The sequence below is a fragment of the Oncorhynchus tshawytscha genome, linkage group LG27 (genome assembly GCF_018296145.1).
Source record: "Oncorhynchus tshawytscha isolate Ot180627B linkage group LG27, Otsh_v2.0, whole genome shotgun sequence".
NCBI lineage: Eukaryota > Metazoa > Chordata > Actinopteri > Salmoniformes > Salmonidae > Oncorhynchus > Oncorhynchus tshawytscha.
This window is the reverse complement of record NC_056455.1, coordinates 4,562,338-4,587,701: the sequence shown is the minus strand read 5'-3', so window position 1 is coordinate 4,587,701 and position 25,364 is coordinate 4,562,338. Positions and strand designations below refer to the sequence as shown.

Below are 25,364 nucleotides of genomic sequence, written 5' to 3'. Positions count from 1 at the left end.
AATTTAGATTATTTTTTTTTTTTTAAATGGTTGGACCGTAGCTTTTAGCAGAACTAAGGGCCTTGTGACTCAAGTCTAAGGGACTCGGACTCAAACACTGGGGACTTGGGACTCGACATCGAAGTTTGGTGATTTGACTATATCAAATCAAATTGTATTTGTCACGTGCCGAATACAACAGGTGTAGTAGACCTTACCGTGAAATTCTTACTTACAAGCCCTGAACCAACAATGCAGTTCAAGAACTAGTTAAGAAAATATTGACTAAATAAAGTAAAGTAAAAATACTATTAATAAATAACACAATAAAATAACAATACCGAGGCTATATACAGGGGGTACCGGTACCAAGTCAATGTGCCGGGGGTTCAGGTTAGTCAAGGTGATAAGCAGTGGTTACAGGCTGAATCCTCTGACCTTTGACCCTCTCTGGGATTCCCACTTGACATTATATCCATGATGGGCAGCCACCCTTCCTTTCCACCCCCCTTTGCCCCCATATATCTCCCTTCGCTCACTCCTGATGCCCTCTTCCCCACCCCCACCACCACCCATCTTCATTCCCCTCTGGGCCTCCTGCCAGTCCAGGTTTTGGCCGGCAGGCTGTTCTCCCTCCCCTATTTTTTACAGCCCGCATTTTACAAGCGCTCTTCGGTTTCTCTTCCTTGCCCTCTTTTCCTTGGTGTTTTAACGGCGTGTAAACAGAAGAGAAGACGGCCCCCCCCCCAACCGTCTGGTCTGCTCTTTCTAAGAGCTGGTCCAACCACGCAAGTTATGCCTGTGTGGAATTCAAGCCTCATGTCCAAATCACATTAGTTAGCGCTTAGCATTAGCAGCACATGTATATTACTTCGTGGTGGTATTGAGGGAAGCCACTAAGTACAGCCAGGGGAATTCCATGGGAGGGAAGGAATATCATATGGATTGATAGCTGGCTAAGTGTACAGTCTTGGCTGCACCTACATTTATTGTAACCTATACATTTGCAATTGGCTAACCTTTTCACTATAGCCTACATTTTTTTGAGATTTTTTTTTTTATAAGACTGTTACTCTTATTTACCTTCACTTCCTTCATTCTATCCAATCGCTTACACCATATCCTTCCTTCCTTCCTTCCTTCCTTACTCAGCACAATCCACACAGAAGAGAGAAAGATAGAATGGAAGTCAGTGGTTTAGGGGTATGCGAGCAGACCAAGCCCACAGGCTGAGAGTGGCTTAGGCAGGTTTATCCATAGCCCAGAAACTGTCAGTGAGCTTGGGCACAGCATTCTTCAAATCCGCCTTAGCACAGCACAAATAGACATCCATCTCGCTCCAGCTCCCTTCCCTTAGCTCTCCCACTTCTGAGTAAAGTCCCGATCAAGAAAAGGAGACAGAGGACAGAGAGGAGTGGATTATTGAGAGGAAAAACAAACCCTCAGACCAAAACAGACTTCAGACACTTTAGGGCTTATTCTAGGCCAAATGCTATAGACCTACATTCCACCACAAGCTAAGCTCGCTGCAACCCAAACACTAACTTGGAGTGGACCGATCCTAATACCAGGGTTCATAGACATTTTGACAGATGGAATTTCATGACTTCTCCGTGACTTTCAACCAGATTTCCATGACCAACAACTGTACGCACAAAGAAAGTCAGGTTATATGTTATGGACACGGGGAGGCTGCTCTCTGATCCCATGTACCATCTCCTGTCACTGAGCAAGACACTTAACCTCCCGCAAAGTAGAACACTGGTTATAAAACACATGTGGTCAACCCTCAGTCTGGAGAGCTACTGGGTGTGCAGGCTTTTGATACAGCCCTGCTCAAAACACGTCAGAGCCAGATTCTCAAGGTCGGTGGAACGTTTTCTTTTTTTGGGGGGTGGGGGGGGGCACACCCCGAAAAACATTGACACATGCTAATGATAGCGAAACAGTTAGCTAGAGGGTATAAGATATGTTTTGGCTACCTAGTTAAATCTGTTCTCTCTCGTATTTTATAGGCTAGGCCTACGTGCCGCTGCAATGTCCGGCTGTCTCCCTCTCCTTGAGCAACGGCCCATTCGTCTCGCACCATGCAGAGGATGCGCACAAACGGAGATGCACCCGTGTCATTCCCATCCTGGCTGATATGTCGATTTTTATTTGACTGATAAAATAGTACATTACCAGAAATTCATTTCCATGACTTTCCTAAAACATTTTGGATTTGATCATTTTTCCATGACCGTATGAACCCTATAATACAAACTTATGGACAAAATAGAAAATGAAGTACACGTGCACAAGTCTTTCATAAAACTTTAACAAACGTAGGTATACTTTTGCAGATAGACTACAACCAAAACTGGACTTATAAACCCTTTACAAATCCTTACCAAAGTATACCACAAATAATATGCTATAATATTTCATTTCAAGTGAAGGACCCCCGTAGTTCCATTTGAACACTGTCTAGACCACACAGCTGAGGACTAACAGAATCATGGGCCAACCAGCCCAAGCACCAGACGCAACACTCCCAAACTCCCTTCACTAAACAGACACAGAACAATTCCCAATCTCCACTCTATAATACCAAACACACCGCGCCATATCCTGTACCAGGCACCACAACAACAGGGCTGTCAGGCCATTAAATCATTAAGTTGTGCAACAACCGTCGGCTAGTAAGTAGACTTAGCACTAGCAACAGCCTGTTCAGTGGGAGTTTAAAATGGGAGTTTGTGGTTTCGCTGCAATTAGTTTTTTTCCCCCTCTTTAAAAGAGGCGGCATGTTAAAAGAAGCAGGCGTGATTGTGGAGCATACTGGCACGGGGCCTGGGCTCTAGGGTGGAAGATAAGCCGCCCGATGGGTTACGAAATCCTGCCCTCTGGTCCTCTCTCTCAGTCTCTGTGCGGGTGAGGTATATGATGTGATAATGACCGCTAGTGTCTGTCAGCCTTCCCCCTGATTACAGAGGAGCTAGGCTAATGGTTAGCCTGCAGGTACGGGAGTGTCTGTCAGCCTTCCCCCTGATTACAGAGGAGCTAGGCTAATGGTTAGCCTGCAGGTACGGGAGTGTCTGTCAGCCTTCCCCCTGATTACAGAGGAGCTAGGCTAATGGTTAGCCTGCAGGTACGGGAGTGTCTGTCAGCCTTCCCCCTGATTACAGAGGAGCTAGGCTAATGGTTAGCCTGCAGGTACGGGAGTGTCTGTCAGCCTTCCCCCTGATTACAGAGGAGCTAGGCTAATGGTTAGCCTGCAGGTACGGGAGTGTCTGTCAGCCTTCCCCCTGATTACAGAGGAGGTAGGCTAATGGTCAGCCTTCCCCCTGATTACAGAGGAGCTAGGCTAATGGTTAGCCTGCAGGTATGGGAGTGTCTGTCAGCCTTCCCCCTGATTACAGAGGAGCTAGGCTAATGGTTAGCCTGCAGGTATGGGAGTGTCTGTCGCCGCCACAGAGGGAACTGTGTGTGTGTGTGTGAGCGTGTGGTAAATAAAGTTGAGTCGTACTAAAGATGGGATCATACGTTTTCGGCTGAAATGTGAGATGGGTGTAAGAACCATGAGCACAAGAGGGAAGTGAACAAGACGGAAATCAATTACGTTTCCAAAACGCACTTTACGCGAGGAACTTTTCTAATCCTCGAAAGTGCAAGAGTTTGAGCGTTCCGCAACACAAGAAAGTTGCGCGCTCTGGCACTTCACACAACAGTATCTCCTTTGTTTTGGACACAGACCGTTGAAGTTCGAGTAGCCACTTCTGAGTGTGGAGCCCAGCTCTACACAACAGGCTTATTACTCATGGTAAGAGGGGAGGCCCTCGAAACACAGAGCTGCAACAGTAGAGGAGGCCCTCGCTTAAAAAAAAACACAGCTAGATCCTATACCAGCTGGCAATCCCTTAAGAAAGCACTGCACCCCCGTCTCAGACGTCACACACTGCATGGCAAAGATGTGGGAGGGGAGTAGGGCTACACGGCGGCTTTATTGACACACTGTGGCCAAGAGGAGAGTGTAGCCGCTACCGCTTTTGTTGACTGCACCGAGTGTCTGCTGCCAGACTGCTTATTCCTCGCGTCTCTTAAAAATGTAGAGCCAGGCTACTACTGGTCAGCCAAACCACGGAAACACCGAGCAGACGCTGCCAGCCATGTTGGGCTGTTGGCAGGGTCAGAGAGGCCGCCCGCCTGACTGTCCGCGAGATCTGCATTTGACAGCGGGTCTCTGCCACGCTGTCTGGAGCGCAAACTGCAACCCCCGAAAAGCCACAGTAGGCCCAGTAGACCGGAACACTCTTTTTACGACCCCTTGCTTTTCTTCTCACTCCCTGCTTCCTCGTTTTCTGGCTGTCCCTTGCACCCTCTCTCGCTTCCTCTCTTGTCGTCTTTCACTTACCATGCTTTTCATTTCTCCCCCGCCCCCTCTGTCTTTCCTTCTCCTGCTGCCTTCTCTCCACTTCCTCCTTGCCGGGTGATCGTTCCCTGCCAGCGCGGCGCTGTCCATGGGAAACAATTAAACGCCACATGGTCTTCCTTAGTACGGACTTCCTTTCTGAGGCGGCACAGGAGTGCTGTGACGGCCATCAGGCTCCCAGCAGCCAGCCACACACACACACACACACCTAGAGCCACTAGACCAGAGGCAGCTGGAGGAATCTAGGCATGCAGCTGGAGAGGGAAATTCAAAGTGACACGGTTTCCTCTTTGGATGCCAGGACTTTTTAAAGATGAATGACATGCCACCAAACCAGACTTGACTGTGTTTGTCTTTCCGCATGCTCGCTAATGCAATGTAAAAGCTAAATATAACTTACGGTGAAGACGTGGACATAAAGGTAGACTTAGTCCAGGAATTGAGGAGATGGGCTGAAAGTCTAATCCTGGAACTCACTCATTTCCTTTGGCCAACAGAGTGGAGAACAACAGTGTAATAATTATTGAAGCCTGGGTGCCAGTCTGTTTCTGCTCAACTCCCAATGGAATTGTCATGACAAAATGTTTACCTTGCCAATGGAGTACGCAAAAGCACGAACACAGATCTGGGACCAGGCTATCACCGTCCTGGTCTGTGGTTATACTCCAGGCTCTAAAGGGACATCTCATTCCAGGCTCCAGTCTCCTCCCCTGCCTGCAAGATTCTTCTCTGGGCAGCAGCAGCAGTCGGGCATGCCGGAGGACATTTCAAACAGCCTGTGATTGGCGTGCCCCGAGTTCCGTTGTGCCTCTCGCTGCCCGGATGAGGTGTGGGGACTTTGCCAACAGTGGAGGCAAGGGTGCTTGAGTTGAGTACCCGCTTTTACGAGGCGTTGCTCACACACCCCAACAAGGATTTCTCTTTTTTTTTTTGAAGGGGAGCGCCTTCATGCCAGGGAAAGTGTCTGAGCTTGCTCAGGCATCGAGGATATCCAATCACTGGTGTCAGTCACTACCTCAAGGAGAACACTGATAAAACAGACAGACTTGGTGGCTTATTCCCCGTCCTATCCTACGAAGAACAATATCACTCAATTCAATAATGATATTTTAGGCTAGCCTTAATAAAACCCATCCCAAATAGACGTCGTTTTAAACAAAAGACACTAAAGTGTCTGTCAACCCAACGACTTCCATTCTACGCCAAAATGACCTACACTGACGTGGGAACGGCTTGGGGAGGGGAGACTTAAGCTCAAAATAACCATGCTTTCTGACTTGAGTGCTCTGGGGGATTATCCCGAGGAGGGCTGAAGTAAATGGCACTTCACTCAATAGCACTTTACTGCCGGGACTGAATGGCTGTCTACCTCTTTGTGAGCTGCGATTGCCACAGGTTTGTTTTGGCATGAAATGGTCGGCGGCAGGGTGCCCGGCAAACATTCCTGAATCGAATGGGGGCTTCTCTTCCTTTCAAAAAGTCTGGCAAAAGCTGGGGCTATAGTTCAATTTAGCAAGGTGGCTGCTGCATATTTGGTGAGTGTTGCTGTGCGCACAAAACAACATAGTTAGTCATCCTCAGCCTTCACTCAGAGCACAATATGAGCGAGAGCGAGAGAGATGGTGGGGGCAAAGCAACTTTGCACTGGGCCCGTCTCCACATCAAAGTTTGTCTGGATCTCTGAGCTGTTTTTAAAGTTGCACTATGCAGAAATCGCTCTGCGATTTCCTGGTTCCTAATACTCTAATAGTTTCAGTTCATTTGACAATATAAGCTATTATTGTGTAGAGAAGCATTGTACCATATAAACTGTTATGAACTATATATTTTTTAAGTTGTTTGAAGCTGGTGTACAAAAGCAAAATAAGACACAAAAACAAAACTTAACAACGGGAAGAAATAGTGCACATAGAACAGATCGACAACTCACATTTTGAGTGGCGCAGCATTCTAAGGCACTGCATTTCAGTGCTAGAGGCATCACTACAGACCTTGGTTCGATTCCAGGCTGTATCATAGTAGGCTGTGATTGAGAGTCCCATAGGGACGAGCACAATTGGCCCAGCATCGTCCGGGTTAGGGCGTCATTGTAAATATTAATTTGTTCTTAACTGACTTGCCTAGATAAATAAAGGTTAAATAAATTCTATGTGAATTTGGTCAGGTCGCCCAAAAAGTCACATATTGCCACTGTAAGACTGGGAGGCTGATATCCCTGGGTCTTGTTCAGAAGGGAACATGAATAGTAGGGCTGGGTCATACACCATCTAATTTGTGTTTTTGTGCGATATTCCAAATACCTATATTGGCAAGAATCAACGTTCTCATTTTGTTTTTCGTTCTTATGAGTGTTTATGTCCTCTTGTTCTCATGTCTTTTTGGTCTCGTCTCCTGTGCTCCTTCTGTGCTGCGTGCAATGGCTTATAGGCTGTGCACTTTCCAATTCACTCACACACACAAACACACACACCAAGCCCTTCCACCTGCCACTCACAACAACAAAGATTAAAGATCACTCCTTCCTCTCTGACAAGCGGATACAACTCACTATTTGCATTTGAGGTTTGGTCCAACGGAGTTGTCGCTCATATGGCCACCGAAACAGATTGAAACACTATTTTACTGTAATAGCAGAGAAGATATCCTTTCTAAAGATACCCCTTTTTATGTCTCAACTCCTGGAATTGCAAGCAGAGCAGACGCTACCAAAACAAGAGTATCAATGAACATTGATTCTGGAAAACGTATGCTCAGTTCGTCGCACGCGGCAGTGCGGTGCCTACTACCGCTAGCAGCATTATAGCCAAAAGACTTCTAAAACAGACTAGACAGCTCGTATAAATGTGCAATAAGCATAAAACACTAATATTAGCTGGCTACTCACGAGCAGGTGGGCTTGAGAGGTTGTTTACGAGACCTGTGTTCATGTTCTATAACGCCCGCTGCAAGAAGTTATTATGAGTGGTTCAGGGTTGTTTATAAACAAAAAGGGGCATTTCCATAAAGAGACTTGAAAGCCAGATCAGTGATTATGAGGGTGAAAGGCTCCTCTTTTAGGCCATAGTCGCCCAACGTTTTGCAACCAAAAACAGTCATCTACTTGTCGGAGAAGTTCAGCTCAGCAAGAACTTCCCTGTTCCATTCAGTTCCAAAACGTTTTGTCTCCACTGAACAGGACCCTGGTTTGTGACTCAACGCAACACCCTGTTGGGATCCCAGCAGTGTTGTTCTCTCGTGGGGACATTGCTATTATGGGAGACCTTCAAAGAGCAGCTCTGACTGTCTGACTGACTCAGCTGAAACTGAGAAAGGGCTCTGGTCAACTTTCACTCTCCATGACCACAACAAGCAACTATCAATACCAAAATAGACCTAAAAGTGTAGGGATGAGCATGCTACAAAAATATCTCTCAGAGTTTAAAATTAAAGATACCCAAGTTAACAAGCTTTTTTCAGATTCTAGAAATATATATATATATATATATATATAGTTGAAGTCAGACGTTTACATACACTTAAGTTGGAGTCATTAAAACTCATTTTTCAACCACTCCACAAATTTCTTGTTAACAAACTATAGCCTTGGCAAGTCGGTTAGGACATCTACTTTGTGAATGACACACAAGTCATTTTTCCAACAATTGTTTACAGACAGATTATTTCACTTATAATTCACAGTATCACAATTCCAGTGGGTCAGAAGTTTACATACACTAAGTTGACTGTGCCTTTAAACAGCTTGGAAAATTCCAGAAAATTATGTCATGGCTTCAGAAGCTTCTGATAGGCTAATTGACATAAATTGAGTCAAGTGGAGATGTACCTGTGGATGTATTTCAACGCCTACCTTCAAACTCAGTGCTTCTTTGCTTGATATCATGTGACAACCAAAAGAAATCAGCCAAGGCCTCAGAAAGAAAATTGTAGACCTTCACAAGTCTTGTTTATCCTTGGGAGCAATTTCCAAACGCTTGAAGGTACCACGTTCATCTGTACAAACAATAGTATGCAAGTATAAACACCATGGGACCACTCATCTGTCTCCTAGAGATGAACGTACTTTGGTGTGAAAAGTGCAAATCAATCCCAGAACAGCAAAGGACCTTGTGAAGATGCTGGAGCAGACCGGTAGAAAATTATCAATATCCACAGTAAAACGAGTCCTATATCAACATAACCTGAAAGGCTGCTCAGCAAGAAAGAAGTCACTGCTCCAAAACCGCCATACAAAAAGCCAGACTACGGTTTGCAACTGCACATGGGGACAAAAGATCGTACTTTTTGGAGAAATGTCCTCTGGTCTGATGAAACAAAAATAGAACCGTTTGGCCACAATGATCATCGTTATGTTTGGAGGAAAAAGAGGGAGGTTTGCAAGCCGAAGAACACCATCCCAACCATGAAGCACGGGGGTGGCAGCAACATGTTGTGGGGGTGCATTGCTGCAGGAGGGACTGGTGCACTTCACAAAATAGATGGCATCATCTAGATGGCAACATCTCAGGAAGTTAAAGCTTGGTCTTCCAAATGGACAATGACCCCAAGCATACTTCCAAAGTTGTGGCAAAAATGGCATAAGGACAACAAAGTCAAGGTATTGGAGTGGCCATCACAAAGCCCTGACCTCAATCCTATAGACAATTTGTGGGCAGAACTGAAAAAGCGTGTGCGAGCAAGGAGGCCTACAAACCTGACTCAGTTACATCAGCTCAGACAGGAAGAATGGGCCGAAATTCACCCAACTTATTGTGGGAAGCTTGTGGAAGGCTACCCAAAACATTTGACCCAGGTTAAACAATTTAAAGGCAATGCTACCAAATACGAATTGAGTGTATGTAAACTTCTGACCCACTGGGAATGTGATGAAAGAAATAAAACATTCTCTCTACTATTATTCTGACATTCCACATTCTGAATATAAAAAGGGGTGATCCTAACTGACCTAAAACAGGGATTTTTTTTACTGAGATTAAATGTCAGGAATTGTGAAAAACTGAGTTTAAATGTATTTGGCTAAGGTGTATGTAAACTTCCCGACTTCAACTGTATATACTTTTTTTTTTTTTTACTGTGGGCGCCACCACATTATCTTTGGGCTTAGGGCTAAATCCTAACCTCTCTCCGTGTCTTCCTGAACCTCTTTGCCCCCCCATCCGAGGGGCATAAATACTTTGGTCAGTTGTAGCCATCTCCATTAGAAAGCGGAGCTGAGCCAGTGAACAAATGATCCCTCCGACGGGCTTACACAAGCTTAGCAATGTTGACATGTACGAACAATCGCCGGAGGACCGAGTTTCCAGGCAGACTATGACCATCAAAACGTCACACGTTGCATTTTGTGTTACATGGGTGACTCAAGCACGACTCATTCCACATTTACCATTGATAGCCTGGCGTTGTTTTCGAATGGACAATCTAATTGAATGTTAGGATGGAAAAGTAGTGTATCAAGGGCAAAACGTCATCAACCATTGTGATAGGTGAGCTCTTAAAAGCGCTGAAGCGTGAATCTGAGCAAAATTGTTCCATCATCACACTTCTTGTGAATTTGGAGCAGACATGTTCTAAATATAAACCTAGTTTCTCCTCATAAGTCACAGACACTGACTTGTTGGCTACGATAAAAAAAAGATGAATGATTCAGCAAGTTACCAATACATTACCTTACTATCCTACATGTGGTCTTTGGACATTATAGACTCCACTGAAGGCTGTAAAAAAAAAAAAAAAAATGCAGGCAAAGAACTGCAAGGATTGTGTATCTATTTGGTCATACTGATAATTAAAGATCATTGAAAATGTACTTGTTTGGCAAAGTTACGCGATATGGTCAAGTCTACATTTTTCTCCCGCGTGAGAAAGTAGGCCTAGGCTTTACATGGCACGTCGTTGTATAAATAAACACTAGTATAGCAACACAGACATGGCCACATAGTAATGAGTCACAAGGGGCCTCAAGCATGGCATGGTTTAAGTTTTTGCAAGCAATGTAATACGGCGGTGAGAATGGATTTGCCACAACGTTACCTGCGATGTTGCAAATAGATTCTGCATGTTTTTTTTGCAAAGATAAACTGTTGCAGGGCGACATAACGTGACGAGTTGGCTAAGAATACCAGTTCAGATTAATTAAATCAATTAAAAACTGTCGACAAATGTAAGTTTGGCCTACATGCAATAGCTTCAAACAGAGACAGAGCATGAAGCCTACGGAAGAGTGAAACATAACAGCTTGGGGTAAAATGCTTTTGCTCATATCGCCCAACAATCAATATCTACGGATTACATGATGTATGCGCCTTTGGTACATGCATGATTTCTTACGACAATCATTTACTGCTTGGTCGAGAACAAGTAAAGTGGAAAGCAACATACAGTGGTTTGATCCATTCCAGTGTTGATTTCTGATGGACGAACTGAAGGGACGGTGCGCCACAGGTACGAGGCTCTTATCGGGGATTAGACATCCTCGGTTCTGGTGGAAGTAATCCATAGTTAAAAAACGGTTCGGACTAGGGGTGAGTCCCACCACATCCTCACTGTCGTACATCACGCGAAACGAGCTGCAAGCCCGAAATAGACAGCAACTGTCCTCTGATCTCCTCCGCTTCGAATAAAGAAGACGAGAGAGGGGTTTTCAGAAACACCGAGCGCAACGAGGGATGTCATCACATGTCGCAGGGAAAGAACGCATCAGAGGGTGTCCTCCCCAACAGAGTTGTAACAACATTACAACAACAACGTAACAACTTCTTGTTCTCCAGCCCGCGCGATGAAGTGACGCAACCGACCTATATAGTGGTTTAATTCAGTGGGCACAAACTGTTGTGATTAGGGAAAAAATAACCACACAAAAAAAATAATACATGTTAAAACAAATTATTCCGTCTGTTATTTGCTCGAATCGTTTTGGGAATATGAGTCCGCGATTCACTGTTGTTTAATGGTGTTTCCAACGCTGTTGACCAACTCGGGCGACACAGGGATTCAAGTGGACCACGCTATCCCCCCGTCGATCTGCCTTGTCCTTCCAATGCAAGCATGTGTGGAATACAAGTCCCATAGAAAATTCGCCTATGACAACTTCTTGTCCATCACGCTCCCACCGTCATATTTAGAGATACAGTACAGTAGGTCGCCTCAACAACCGAATCAAGTGGAAATAGGTATTTCAATTCCAAATCACTCCAGAACGGATAACATGTCCAGGAGTAATATCCGATCTCTTCGATAGACGACGGAGAGCGCTATACTAAGTTCATCTCAAATACAACAGGCTTAAGATTCGTCGAGAATCTGTTGAGCATCCTGTTGTTTTCGTGATCGCTGCGTTACATAAGGACACTTGACGGCCGGCGTCCATGTCTTGTAAAGAGACCTCTGCTCACAGTTCATTCGGTTTCCAAATCCTGCCCTGCAATTTTTTGTGTGTTTTTTTTTTTTGGACGAGTTTCAGCAGCTGCGTATTAGCTCCACCTACCCAGCCTCACTTTTCCGTCCTTAAACCCTCAGCTGGGTGTCTGAAACCGGAAGCATCCCGTTTAGGGGGAAAGGATAGCAGAAGAGACTAAGCCCGTAAACCGACGCCTGCTACCTTAGGTTATCCTTCCTCTGGCTATGGCCAAATGTAACGTTCTCCGTTTGTAAATCATAGAGGGGAGGGGGGTATTTGATGTTGTTGAAGGTGTTCACCAGATGACAAGTATCTATTCTGCATGAGATTTGAAGTGGAACATGATAATTACATGATACTAACAGTACAGCCCTAATTGATCTAATGACGGTAGTGGGACTTGACAGCAACTGGGTGGTATTTTTTTTAAAGTATATAATGACTGAAGTCGGCCAATGGCCCTTTAAAAGTGCACTATGCAGAAATCGCGCCGCCACTTCCTGGTTGCTAAAATTCTAATAGTTCGCCTAATGTATGTTTATGTGACAAAACATGCAAGTATAGTGTAGAGAATCGTTGTGCCATCTAAACAGCTTTGAAATATATTTTCCATAACCAAAAATATTGTACACTGAACAAAAATATAAACGCAACATGTAAAGTGTTGGTGCCATGTTTCATGAGTTGAAATAAAATACCCCATAAATGTTCCATACACTCAAAAAACGTATTTCTCTCCAATCCTGTGCACAAATTAGTTTACATCTGTGTTAGAGATCATCTCTCCTTTGCCAATATAACCCATCCACCTGACAGGTGTGGCATATCACGAAGCTGATTTAATCAGCATGATCGTTACACGAGGCGGCAGGGTAGCCTAGCGTTGGACTAGTAACCGAAAGGTTGCAAGTTCAGATCCCCGAGCTGACAAGGTACACATCTGTCGTTCTGCCCCTGAACAGGCAGTTGTTCCTCATTGAAAATAAGAATGTGTTCTTAGCTGACTTGCCTAGTTTAATGAAGGTTTCAAAATGTTCTCAGTTTGTAAATGGGGACAATAAAAGACCACTAAAATGTGCAGTTTTGTCACACAACACAATGCCACAGAAGTGTTCATGGAGCATGCAATTGGCATGCTGGCTGCAGGAATGTCCACCAGAGCTGTTGCCAGATAATTTGATGTTAATTTCTCTACCATAAGCCACTTCCAATATCGTTTTAGAGAATTTGGCAGTACGTCCAACTGGCCTCAACCACAGACCAAATAAAATAAAATGTTATTTGTCACATACACATGGTTAGCAGATGATATTGCGAGTGTAGCGAAATGCTTGTGCTTCTAGTTCCGGCAGTGCAGCAATTTTTTATTTTTTATTTCACCTTTATTTAAAAAGGACATGGTGGCGAAGTAAATAAAATATAGCAATTAAAAAGTAGCAAAGTAGCAAAAATAATTAAATAAATACAGTAGGGGAAGAGGTAGTTGTTTTGGCTATTTATAATGGGCTATGTACAGGTGCAGTAATCTGTGAGCTGCTCTGACAGCTGGTGCTTAAAGCTAGTGGGGGAGATAAGTGTTTCCAGTTTCAGAGATGTTTGTAGTTCGTTCCAGTCATTGGCAGCAGAGAGGCAGCCAAAGGAGCAATTGGCTTTGGGGGTGACAAGTGAGATATACCTGATGGAACTCTTGCTACGGGTGGGTGCAGCTATGGTGACCAGCGAGCAGAGATAAGGTGGGACTTTACCTAGCAGGGTCTTGTAGATGACCTGGAGCCAGTGGGTTTGGCGACGAGTATGAAGCGAGGGCCAGCCAACGAGAGTGTACAGGTCGCAGTGGTGGGTAGTATATGGGGCTTTGGTGACAAAATGGATGGCACTGTGATAGACTGCATCCAATTTGTTGAGTAGGGTGTTGGAGGCTATTTTGTAAATGACATCGCCAAAGTCGAGGATCGGTAAGATGGTCAGTTTTACGAGGGTATGTTTGGCAGTTGCGAAATAGGAAGCCAATTCTAGATTTAACTTTGGATTGGAGATGTTTTGTGTGAGTCTGGAAGGAGAGTTTACAGTCTAACCAGACACCTAGGTATTTGTAGTTGTCCACATATTCTAGTCAGAACCGTCCAGAGTAGTGATGCTGGATGGGCGGGCAGGTGCAGGCAGCAATCGGTTGAAGAGCATGCATTTAGTTTTACTTGCATTTAAGAGCAGTTGGAGGCCACGGAAGGAGAGTTGTATGGCATTGAAGCTCGTCTGGAGGGTTGTTAACACACTGTCCAAAGAAGGGCCAGATGTATACAGAATGGTGTCGTCTGCGTAGAGGTGGATCAGAGACTCACCAGCAGCAAGAGCGACATCATTGATATATACAGAGAAGAGAGTCGGCCCAAGAATTGAACCCTGTGGCACCCCCATAGAGACTGCCAGAGGTCCGGACAACAGGCCCTCAGATTTGACACAGTGAACTCTGTCGGAGAAGTAGTTGGTGAACCAGGCGAGGCAATCATTTGAGAAACCAAGACTGTTGAGTCTGCCGATGAGGATGTGGTGATTGACAGAGTCGAAAGCCTTGGCCAGGTCAATGAATACGGCTACACAGTATTGTTTCTTATCGATGGCGGTTAAGATATCGTTTACAACCTTGAGCGTGGCTGAGGTGCACCCATGACCAGCTCTGAAACCAGATTGCATAGCGGAGAAGGTACGGTGGGATACGAAATGGTCGGTAATCTGTTTGTTAACTTGGCTTTCAAAGACCTTAGAAAGGCAGGGTAGGATAGATATAGGTCTGAAGCAGTTTGGGTCAAGAGTGTCCCCCCCTTTTGAAGAGAGGGATGACCGCAGCTAATATCTAACATGTAATCTAACAATTTCCCAACAACTACCCAAAACACATAAATCTAAGTAAAGGAATGGAATAAGAGTACATACATATAATATAGGGGGGTATTTGATGTTGTTGACCACGTACATGGCGTCGTGTGGGCGAGCTGTTTGCTGATGTCAACGTTGTGAACAGAATGCCCCATGGTGGAGTTGGGGTAATGACATGGGCAGGCATAAGCTATGGACAACAAACACAATTGTATTTTATCGATGGCAATTTGGATGCACAGAGATACCGTGACGAGATCTCGGGGCCATTGCCATGCCATTCATCTGCTGCAGTCACCTCATGTTTCAGCAAGATAATGCACGGCCCCATGTCGCAAGGATCTGTACACAATTCATGGAAGCTAAAAATGTCACAGTTCTTCCATGGCCTGCATGGTCACAAGATATGTCACCCATTGAGCATGTTTGGGATGCTCTGGATTGGGATTGGGATGCTCTGGATTTCTATTTTTGTTCAGTATATTTTCAGCTGTTTGAAGCTGGTCTACAAAACCGGGGGTCATTTTTAGGCAAGTCAGTTAAGAACAAAATCTTATTTACAATGACGGCCTACACCGGCCAAACCCGGACAGCGCTGGGCCAATTGTGTGCCGCCCTATGGGCCTCGCAATCCCGGTCAGTTGTGATACAGCCTGGAATCGAACCAGGGTGTCTGTAGTGTCGCCTCAAACACTGAGATGCAGTGCCTTAGACCCCTGTGCTACTCGGGGCCCCGAGACGCAAAAACAAAACGTAAGAACATTAAGCATAGAAATAGCACACAGAGAACAGATTTACCGCTTTTTAGACTTGCTTTCAATGAGAATTACAGAGCTAGAACTTATATTTCTATGTGAATTTGGTCAGGTCGCCCCCAAATAAATCATATTGCAGCTTTAATAAAATTTAATTCTATTGAAAAACAAAAAAAGGTTTGAACAGTTTAAAATATGAGTGACAAATCAGTAGTGTTAAGCCTGAATGCAGAATCATTTATTTACTGAAAACAAGTGTGGCGGCTGTTGTTCTGAGACAAAACAAGACACTTGTCAATATTGTTCAACCTTTCCATCCATCCCTGTCCCTGTACCGTAAATACGCCCATTGACTGCCCACCAATTACACACACACACACACACACACACACACACACACACACACACCTTTCACAGTGCAGCTGAACTCTCTGTGAACCCAACAAACCAGGCAAAAGCCTCACCTCGTGCTGGCCCAACACACGCTCAACTTCTCACTTCGCTCCACTGCACCTTGCAACTGGAATCATCCCAATGCTCTCCTGTAATCTGGTAGGAAGCCCCCACCCTTGCTAGGGGGTAGAGCAGTGTACACATAAGGCAATGAATAGTCAAGTCGTGGCGCCACTCTGCATCAGTCAACGAGCTAAACCAAGGTTGCTGTCAGCGAGTGAAAGATGGCCATATTCGTAAGCAGAACAATGTATCAACCTATTCTTTAATGCCTTGGCTGATCCCATTTTTTCCCTTGACGTGAAAGTGCTTGGGTATTGATTTTCGTCAGTTTAAAATATTAGCTGCTCGGGATAAAAGACCACACATCAAATAAATACACATTTGTTAATTGATAGGAGGCATTAAATCCATTGAGAGTGGCGGCAGGGGTGCTAGCCACAGATACGGGCCCTTTCATAGGATATTACAATTTCCTGATCGGTATGTAAGCGAGCGAGCTGCGCCTGGCAAGTTGCGTAATGAAAATTGACTTCATTGTAAATGTACGACAAAGCAATTTGCTATTATTTACACTTACATCATTGCCTTTGGCTTTAGCCCAGTTTTCCTATTACCATTTCACAACATAATTTCGTTCGAGGTCAGTTGATGATTAAGTATAGAAACACGTTTTGCACAACAAGAAATTCAGGAAAGTGGAACAGCCAAATATTGCCTTTGTTTCTGAGACACTGCTCAGAGCTCTCATAGGGTCGAGGTGAAGGCCTACAATGTAACAGTCACATGTGTACACAGTCTGTCTGACCTTTGACTGACTCAAATCACGTTATTTGTCACCTGCGCCGAATATAACTGGTGTAGACTATACCGTGAATAGCTTGCTTTATGAGCCCTTCCCAATGATGCAATGTTTAAAAATAATAAAACTAGTAACACAAGAGAAATCAAATAAAACACAAGAATGGAGCTATATATGGGAGTACCAGTACCAAATCAATGTGCAGACATACAAGTTATTTGAGGTAGATATGTACATGAAGGCAGGGTAAAGTGACTAGACATCAGGATAGATAATAATATGATTAAAATAAAGAACAGTGTAGCCGCAGCAAAGGATGAGTGTAAAAGTATGTCTGTGTGCGTGTAATGCATATGTATGTTTGTGTCATATTGGTGTGTGTGTGCGTGCGTGGTTTTTCTGCGGGAGTGTCAATGTAGTTGTGTGTGAGTGAGTGTGTATATGGTGTATATGTATAGTCTAGTGAGTCTGCGTAGGGTCAATCACAGATAGAGTCAGTGCAGATAGTTTGGGTACCATTCATTGACTATTTAGCAGTCTGGCTATTTAGCAGAATTATGGCTTGGGGGTAGAAGCTGTCCCTGAGCTTGTTGGTCCGAGATCCGATGCCCTGGTACTGTTTGCCTGACGGTAGCAGAGTGAACAGTCTATAGCTTGGGCGGATGGAGTCTGACAATTTTTCGGGCCTTCCTCTGACACCGCATGATAGAGGTCCTGGATGGCAGGGAACTCGGCCCCAGTGATGAACTAGGCTGTCCGCACCACTGTCTGTAGAGCTTTGCAGTCAAGGGCGGTGCATTTGCCATACCAAGAGATGATGCAGCCAGTCAAGATGCTCTCGATGGTGCATCTGTATAACCTATTGAGGATACAAGGGCCCATGCCAAATATTTTGAGCCTCCTGAGGGGGAAGACGTGCTGCCATGCCTTTTTCACGACTGTGCAGATGTGTGTGGACCATGTTAAGTCCTTAGTGATGTGGATGCCAAGGAGCTTGAAGCTCTCGACATGCTCCACAACAGCCCTGTCGATAAGGATGGTAGCGTGCTCTCCCCCCTCTCTCTGACAGTCCACAATCAGCTCCTTGGTCTTATTGACGTTGAGGGAGAGGTTGTTGTCCTGACACCACACTGCTAAGTGTCTGACCTCCTCCCTGTAGTCTGTCTCATCGCCGTCGGTGATCAGGAGTCGTAGTTGGTTTACCCCTGTCCTGGGTGAACAGGGAGTACAGGAGGGGACTAAGCACACACCTCAGAGGAGCCCTCGTGTTGAGGGTCAGCGGGGAGGAGGTGTTGCTGCCTACCCTCACCACCTGGGGCCAGCCCGTCAGGAAGTCCAGGATCCAGTTGCAGAGGGAGTGGTTCACTCCAAGGGTCCTTAGCTTGATGATGAGCTTGGAAGGAACTATGGTGTTGAACACTGAGTTGCAGTCTATAAATAGCATTCTCATTTATTTCCCCTCTTGTCCAGGTGGGAGAGGGCAGTGTGAAGTGTAACTGACATTGCATCCTCTGTGAATGTGTTGGGGCGGTACATGAATTGGAGTGTCTAGAGAGGTCTAGGGTGTCTGGGATGATGGTGTTGATGTGTGTCATGACCAGCCTTTCAAAGCACTTCATAATTACAGATGTGAGTGCTACAGGGCGATAGTCACTCAGGCAGGTTTCCTCTGAGCTCTTGGGAACAGGGGCAATGGTGGTCAGCTTTGAAACATGTTGGGAAGACGGACTGGGACAATGAGAGATTGAAAATGTCCGTGATGACACTTTCCAGCTGGCCTGCGCTTGCTTTGAGAATGTGCCCTTTCGACTGTTGGCTCGGAGTCAATCTTACAGGTTTCGCACTATAAGCATAAAAACACTGCTTTCCAACGGATGAGGTGCACGGGAGTTCTAAAGGGTCTCGTTATCAACCTAAAATGTCAAATCAGGTCAGTAACCTTAAGCTGCCTGTTCAGTGACACTATTTCAACATACGGGCCAGCACTCTTTACTCCTACAGATAACCCTTCATGGAATGTGTGTCAATTGGCAAGAAACAGCACACCAAGAACTAGATGATGAAGCCAGGGCCTGTGTTCACAAATAGTCTCCCAGTGCTCAGATAAGATCTAAAAGGCCAAACTGATCCGAATGAGTAAGATTACACAGAAGGTGGGAACTGATCCTAGATTAGCGCTCCTACCTTTTGAACACGAGCCCTGGACAACCCGATGACTCATGGAGTTCTACAGAGAAAGGCATGGAACTGAAGCCATTTTTCTTGCTAATTTCTCATCTTGCGGAATACGTCCTGGCTGGATCCGACTTTGAGAAACGCACTGACACTTTTAAACATTAAAACGCCACTAATCACTGTCTGGAACCTGTGAAGGAAGGCTGTGAAGGACGAGGGCTTTTTGCTGGGTGTAGACCAGGCGGTAATTCTTCTTGCTCTTAAGAGCTAAAACGTCTGAACCGATGCCCACTTTGAGAGCGGCCGACCGGCCCGGGCTCTTCCTGGGCATGGGTAGGGGAAACAGTGATACATATCAGATTCATATCCCAACATATTGGACCTGATGATGCCAATTAGGAACACTTACACATTTTTTAAACCACCTTAAAAAAGGTCAACCCTCAAATTGGCTTTGGTTAAAAATGAGATCCGCGATAGGTGAAACAGCACCACTGACCGCCCCAGGCACAATGAACACCCCCCTCCTCTTTAAATCTGCGTATTCCTTCAAAGCTCAGTTGTCCTGAGTCTGCACAACTCTCCCAGGACCTAGGATCAAGAGAGACGCACAAGTGTTTTAGTACTATATCTCTTGACACCTTGATGAAAATAATCATGGCCTCTAAACCTTCAAGCTGCATACTGGACCCTATTCCAACTAAACTACTGAAAGAGCTGCTTCCTGTGCTTGGCCCTCCTATGTTGAACATAATAAACGGCTCTCTATCCACCGGATGTGTACCAAACTCACTAAAGGTCAGTTTTGTTTTGAACATCCCACATCGTGGTAAAAATGTAATCGTAGTACATACTCTGCTGTGCTATCATGTGTGCAATGATGTCTGAGGTGGGGGGGGTGTTCATTGTTTGAAGTAACATCTTTGTAATATCGCAAACGGACATGGCAGTTTCACCACTATGGCTTTAAGGAGAAGTGAGAAAGAATTGGCTATTTTGTACAAGTGAAATGCAGTTGCACATTGATATGGCAAGTTTAGGGCAATACACCTTATCATTCACATACAAAGAGATAATTGTAGTGTTCTGATGACAAATTGAGTAGATATTGAAGAAATTGACTTCTAAGCTACTTTTACAACCCTCAAATGAATTGCGGCCCGATGAACTTGAGTTAATGAGAGGAGATTACATGGTGTCCTTGATAAGAGCAATTAGCATTGGTCTTTGGAGTCCAAGTGGTGCTGGGAGGGATGGGGGAGTTGAGATGTAGGGAGGGAGATGGGATGGGGGATTTTTTTTTTGGGGGGTTGAAGAGGTTTATGATGTGATGGGAGGAAATGCGTGGGGAAACCTGACTGTAACTTCAAAGCACTAAACTATGTATTTCCCTTTCATCCCTGACCCCCCTTCCCACTTCAACATAGACATAGCAGCCCCACCCCCTTTTTAACTGAGGATTACCAGAGACATTGGCCTCATGGTGTTTCTACCAATTAAGTATCATTGTGAATCTCACACCAGCCGTCATTATGTTACGTTATTTCCTTTATGAGATCAGTTGCTTCGAGGTGACAGAATACAAGTCATTAGCGTTAGGTCAACTCCATTACAGTAATTACCTTCTCCTTCACAAATGGAGGATGGGCTATCTAGCTCTCTGCTGCAGCACAACACACACACACACACACACACACACACAAGCTCATTAGCGGATTAGCCTAACCACTAATGACATAGATTGATAGCCACAGGAAGAAGCTGCCCAGTATCGTGTTTTTCATACAAGACAGTCGGAGGAGTCGACTTGTGACATTTCTGTCACTTCCATTAATATAATACACTTCAGAACATCAACTAGCTGAGAGGAGAGAGAAGAACGGACCGTGTCCCTGTGTGTGTTTCTCTCCCTGTCCCTACAAACAGCAGTGAAGGGTTAGCTGCTTATCATGGTTATGTGCATGGGTATGTAGGATGTCGGACTCCCAGCATGCATTGCAGCTCTGCTATGGTTTCATTACACCACACACTCCTCTCGATGGTGTAACGAACCCATTAAAGAGTTCCACTTTGAAGAGCTGGCCTGTGCGATAAGGCCAAAATATCCTAGGATGGTATTTCAAAAAACAATTACGGTATGAGAGTATTTTATGTTTTTTTAATAATAAAAGTTCAAAATGTGCTTCATGAGTAGCACATGACCCTACAGAGGCAACATATACATTCTAAGTGATTTATCCACTTCTCCATCCTAATTGTTTTATACTGTTCAATTCAACCAAAAATCATGTTCAGCATTTTCATCAATTTCCTGCACTCATTTGGGGTCATTTCCACACTGCCACATAGGGCTGCAAGATATCGGCAAACAACCGAGGCCTTATTTGTAACCAAATGTTGCAATTGTGATTTGACTTGCGATTTAGAGAAAAACACTTGGGTGAACTGTTGGCATTATGGCAATTCTAATTCTATAGTTAGAATATAATAGTGGGCTCTTTGAATACAGTGTTATTTGACAATGAGTGAAAATGCCAGGAGTTATTGTGACAGGTTAGGAACCAGAGTGTTGTTGACAAGTGTTTCCTAGAGGACCCTATAATCTTTGGCTACATGTAATGTTTTCTCATAGCAACTTAATGTAGCTAACATCATGCTTCACGTGTTTCTCTTTGATTTAGAAGATACTGTTGCGCAAACAACATACTGATTTTAAGTCTACACCATCACTGGTATTATCAGGCTGTGTAGTTAGTTACGCTTGCTCTGACTCAATATATTTATTAGCTAGCTAGCGATTAGCATTTGCGGCTAACACTTTTCAGACCCAACTTGCCGTTTGCAGATGTAAGAAACACAAACTAAGTGTCGATATAGAAGGCTAGTGGATTTATATTAAGAAGCTAAATGAAAACAGCATCGATGTCATCAACATTGTTGCATGTGCTGCATTGACCATGCAGACTGAACGCAACTGTCTCTTGGTTGAGGAACATCAAATGCGCTCCTTGAGTGACAGGGGGCGTGGCGCTAGGTCTGTGGAAAGTGGCACGAGAGAAAGAGTGGAGAGAGATGACTAAAGTAGCGAAGTAAACTAACAAAAATGGATGTTCAACACCGCGTATAACATCTAACACACCTAAACATTCAAATACCGTTATAGAATGTAACGTAAAAAACTAGGTCAAAATTAGTGCACTATATAGGGAGCCATTTGAGATGCAGTGGAAGAGCCTCCCCTATCTGACAGCAGAGTGTGTTTGACATGTTGCTCAATCGCTTGCCTCACACCTCCCTTATCACCCTGCTCATCGCTCGGTCTGTGCACATGTGGGGGGGGGTGTGTGACCTGTTATAAGCTACATAGCTGTATGGGAAAGACAGCTTCAGTATATCTTCATGTACGTGTGTGAATTGGGTGTGTGTGTACATTTCTAAATCCGTGACCATATGGCGGTTGCATTGCGTGAAATCAATTTTATTCATTTTTTTTTACAAACAAATCCCCCCAAACCCCTTGTCCAAACACCTCCGAATGATAACAAGAGCTTTCACCTGGGAGAAAAGTGGTTACGTGACATCTCCGTCGGAGAACTCTGTAGCTAGGCCAAGGGTAATGGTGATGGCTTGAGTTAGCTGTTAGCATGTGGCGTGGATTAGCTACTGTTAGCCTCTGCACATCTGGAGGAGCCAGGCAGCGGCTATGAGGGTGTACCGAGTACACACTGCAGGCATGACGAGGAAGGGTAGCACACACACGTACATGCACACACTACGTTGGGAGGTTTTGAGCCAGTGAAAGCCTAGTCTCATTATCTCCGTAATGGGCCAGAGGACGTGTGGAAGAGGCCAGAGCTGTCTTGTAATCTTAACGTCTGTACGTGTTTGTTTATCTTTGTTTTGACACACGCTTGCTCGACTCGTTTACAGGGGGGCCACTGGGGTCAGTGTGTTGTGTGAAAGTAAGGGGGATGCAAATTTCAGCTGAATTACAGGTCATTTTCGTGATACGAGAGATAAATGACCTTGTTCCTATAGCACTTAGAAGAAACCTAGCTAGAGTAACCCTGGCCATCTCTTATGAAATGGAGAAAAAGAGCCGAATGTACAGAAATAATTAACTGGTTGTTAAAATGACCCGTTAAAAAGATGAACCTCGGCAACTGTAAAGTGCTTGAAAAGTCATTCTTACAAGGAGAAAGAGCGAGAGAGAAATGCTTTACAAAAAGGCTCTCTTTGGAAGGAAAATCGCTTGGTTTTCTAGCTCAATCGAGACTCATTTTTTATAATTTCTTATCCTGGCCACCACATCAAAACATGCCTTTCCATACTCAGATGGAAGCCAAGGTCATGGCTCACTGTTTCTGAGAGCAAATGACTGACCCTCTGAAAGAGAAAAATCTCTGAATGAGAAGATCCTTGGTTTGTGTCAATTGGCCCAAGTTGTTAAAATCTATTTTCTTATTTTTCTTTCTTCTCAAACTTGTATTTGGGTAAAAACGTTCGAATTCAATCACTTCTTGACAGAAGTTCGAATTCAATCACTTCTTGACAGAACCACTTTTGATTTGAACGAAACCTTCCATACGTATTTGCCCATTGCAGAAGTGCTCAAAAAGTGATGTTTTGGGCCTGAATGTAAAAACATACAAGAGATAAAGATGCTCAAAGTTGACCCATTTTACATACCCCACCAGACCATGAGACATCCATGTCTTCATCATTGGGAAAGAGAAACGGTTGAGATTGAGATAGTTTAAAAGCTCACAAACAAGGCTGTCAAACAACTGTATAATACTTTTTTTTAGCGGAAGTTTTTTTTTTTTGTTCATATTCACATACTGTACAGTTGAAGTCGGAAGTTTACATACACCTTAGCCAAATACATTTAAACTCAGTTTTTCACAATTCCTAACTTTTAATCCTTGCACAAACTCCCTGTTTTAGGTCAGTTAGGATCACCACTTTATTTTCAGAATGTGAAATGTCAGAATAATATTAGAGAGAATGATTTATTTCAGCTTTTATTTCTTTCATCACATTCCCAGTGGGTCAGAAGTTTTGGTACACTCAATTCATATTTGGTAGCATTGCCTTTAAATTGTTTACCTTGGGTCAAATGTTTCTGGTAGCCTTCCACAAGCTTCCTACAATAAATTGGGTGAACTTTGGCCCATTCCTCCTGACAGAGCTGGTGTAACTGAGTCAGGTTTGTCAGCCTTCTTGCTCGCACACGTTTTTTTCAGTACGGCCCACAAATTTTATATAGGATTGAGGTCAGGGCTTTGTGATGAACACTCCAATACCTTGACTTTGTTGTCCTTAAGCCATTTTGCCACAACTTTGGAAGTATGCTTGGGGTCATTGTCCATTTGGAAGACCCATTTGCGACCAAGCTTTAACTTCCTGACTGATGTCTTGAGATGTTGCTTCAATATATCCACTTCATTTTCCTACCTCATGATCTCATCTATTTTGTGAAGTGCACCAGTCCCTCCTGTGCTTCTCGGATGGGATGGTGTTCTTCGGCTAGCAAGCCTCCCCATTTTCCCTCCTAACATAACAATGGTCATTATAGCCAAACAGTTCTATTTTTGCTTCGGTATACCAGAGGACATTTCTCAAAAAAGGACCATCTTTGTCTCCATGTGCAGTTGCAAACCGTAGTCTGGCTTTCTTATGGCGGTTTTGGAGCCGTGGCTTCTTCCTTGCTGAGCAGCCTTTCAGGTTATGTCGATTTAGGACTCATTTTACTGTGGATATAGATACTTTGTACCCGTTTCCTCCAGCATTTTCCAGTGGTGGAGACATGTTTCATGGTATACTGGGGTATGCTAAATGGGTCAGATTTGAGCACCTTTATCTCCTGAATGTTTTGGCACTCACGTCCAAAAAGTCACTTTATGACCACTTCTTTCGCAGTCAAACATGAACGTTTTGTTAAAATGAAAAGGGATGCTGTCAAAAAGTGATTTAATTCAAATGGTATTCCCCATTTCTGAGTGTTATATGTGGACTTTTGTGTGTCTTTGGATGATAGAGCTCTATAAAAAAATATCTCTGGAGTATCCAGTTTCGGATAGTTGGGAGGTGGATATTCTTCTATCCTCGCCGCTGAATTCAAAAAATCTCCACAAAATATGATCTTGGTTTCCGATTTGATACTTGTTGTGGAGCCCAGAGAGAGTGTGGTAAAAAGGGAGGGAAGGGAGAGATGAGGGAGAGGGTATAGAGGGTGTAAAATGTTCAAGTAAGATAGTGTAGTTACAGCATTATAAAATATGCATTTGGTTTCTGGTTTGATGCGTGTTGTGGAGAACATCTTGCCTTAAATGGCCACGTACTCTTATAATCTCCATCCGGCACAGCCAAAAGAGGACTGGCCACCCCTCAGAGCCTGGTTCTTCTCTAGGTTTTTTTCCTAGGTTCCTGCCTTTCTAGGGAGTTTTTCCTAGCCACTGTGCTTCTACATCTGCATTGCTTGCTGTTTGGAGTTTTCGGCTGAGTTTCTGTACAGTACTT

General features: G+C 44.3%; 1 protein-coding gene across 3 annotated transcripts in view; it reads right to left on the bottom strand.

Annotated features, from left to right (window-relative positions):
- The window catches only part of LOC112225905 (retinoic acid receptor alpha), a 214,002-nt gene that overhangs the window by 52,658 nt on the left and 135,980 nt on the right, over positions 1–25,364 (bottom strand). The window contains exon 1 of one of the 3 annotated variants that reach the window (XM_042307231.1): positions 10,766–11,842. The exons of the other annotated variants lie outside the window; for them this stretch is intronic. Coding sequence (XP_042163165.1) covers positions 10,766–10,940 — 175 coding nt within the window. The 5' untranslated portion in view covers positions 10,941–11,842. Of the gene's footprint in view, positions 1–10,765; positions 11,843–25,364 lie in introns of those variants that run through there. 3 annotated transcript variants of the gene reach the window in all.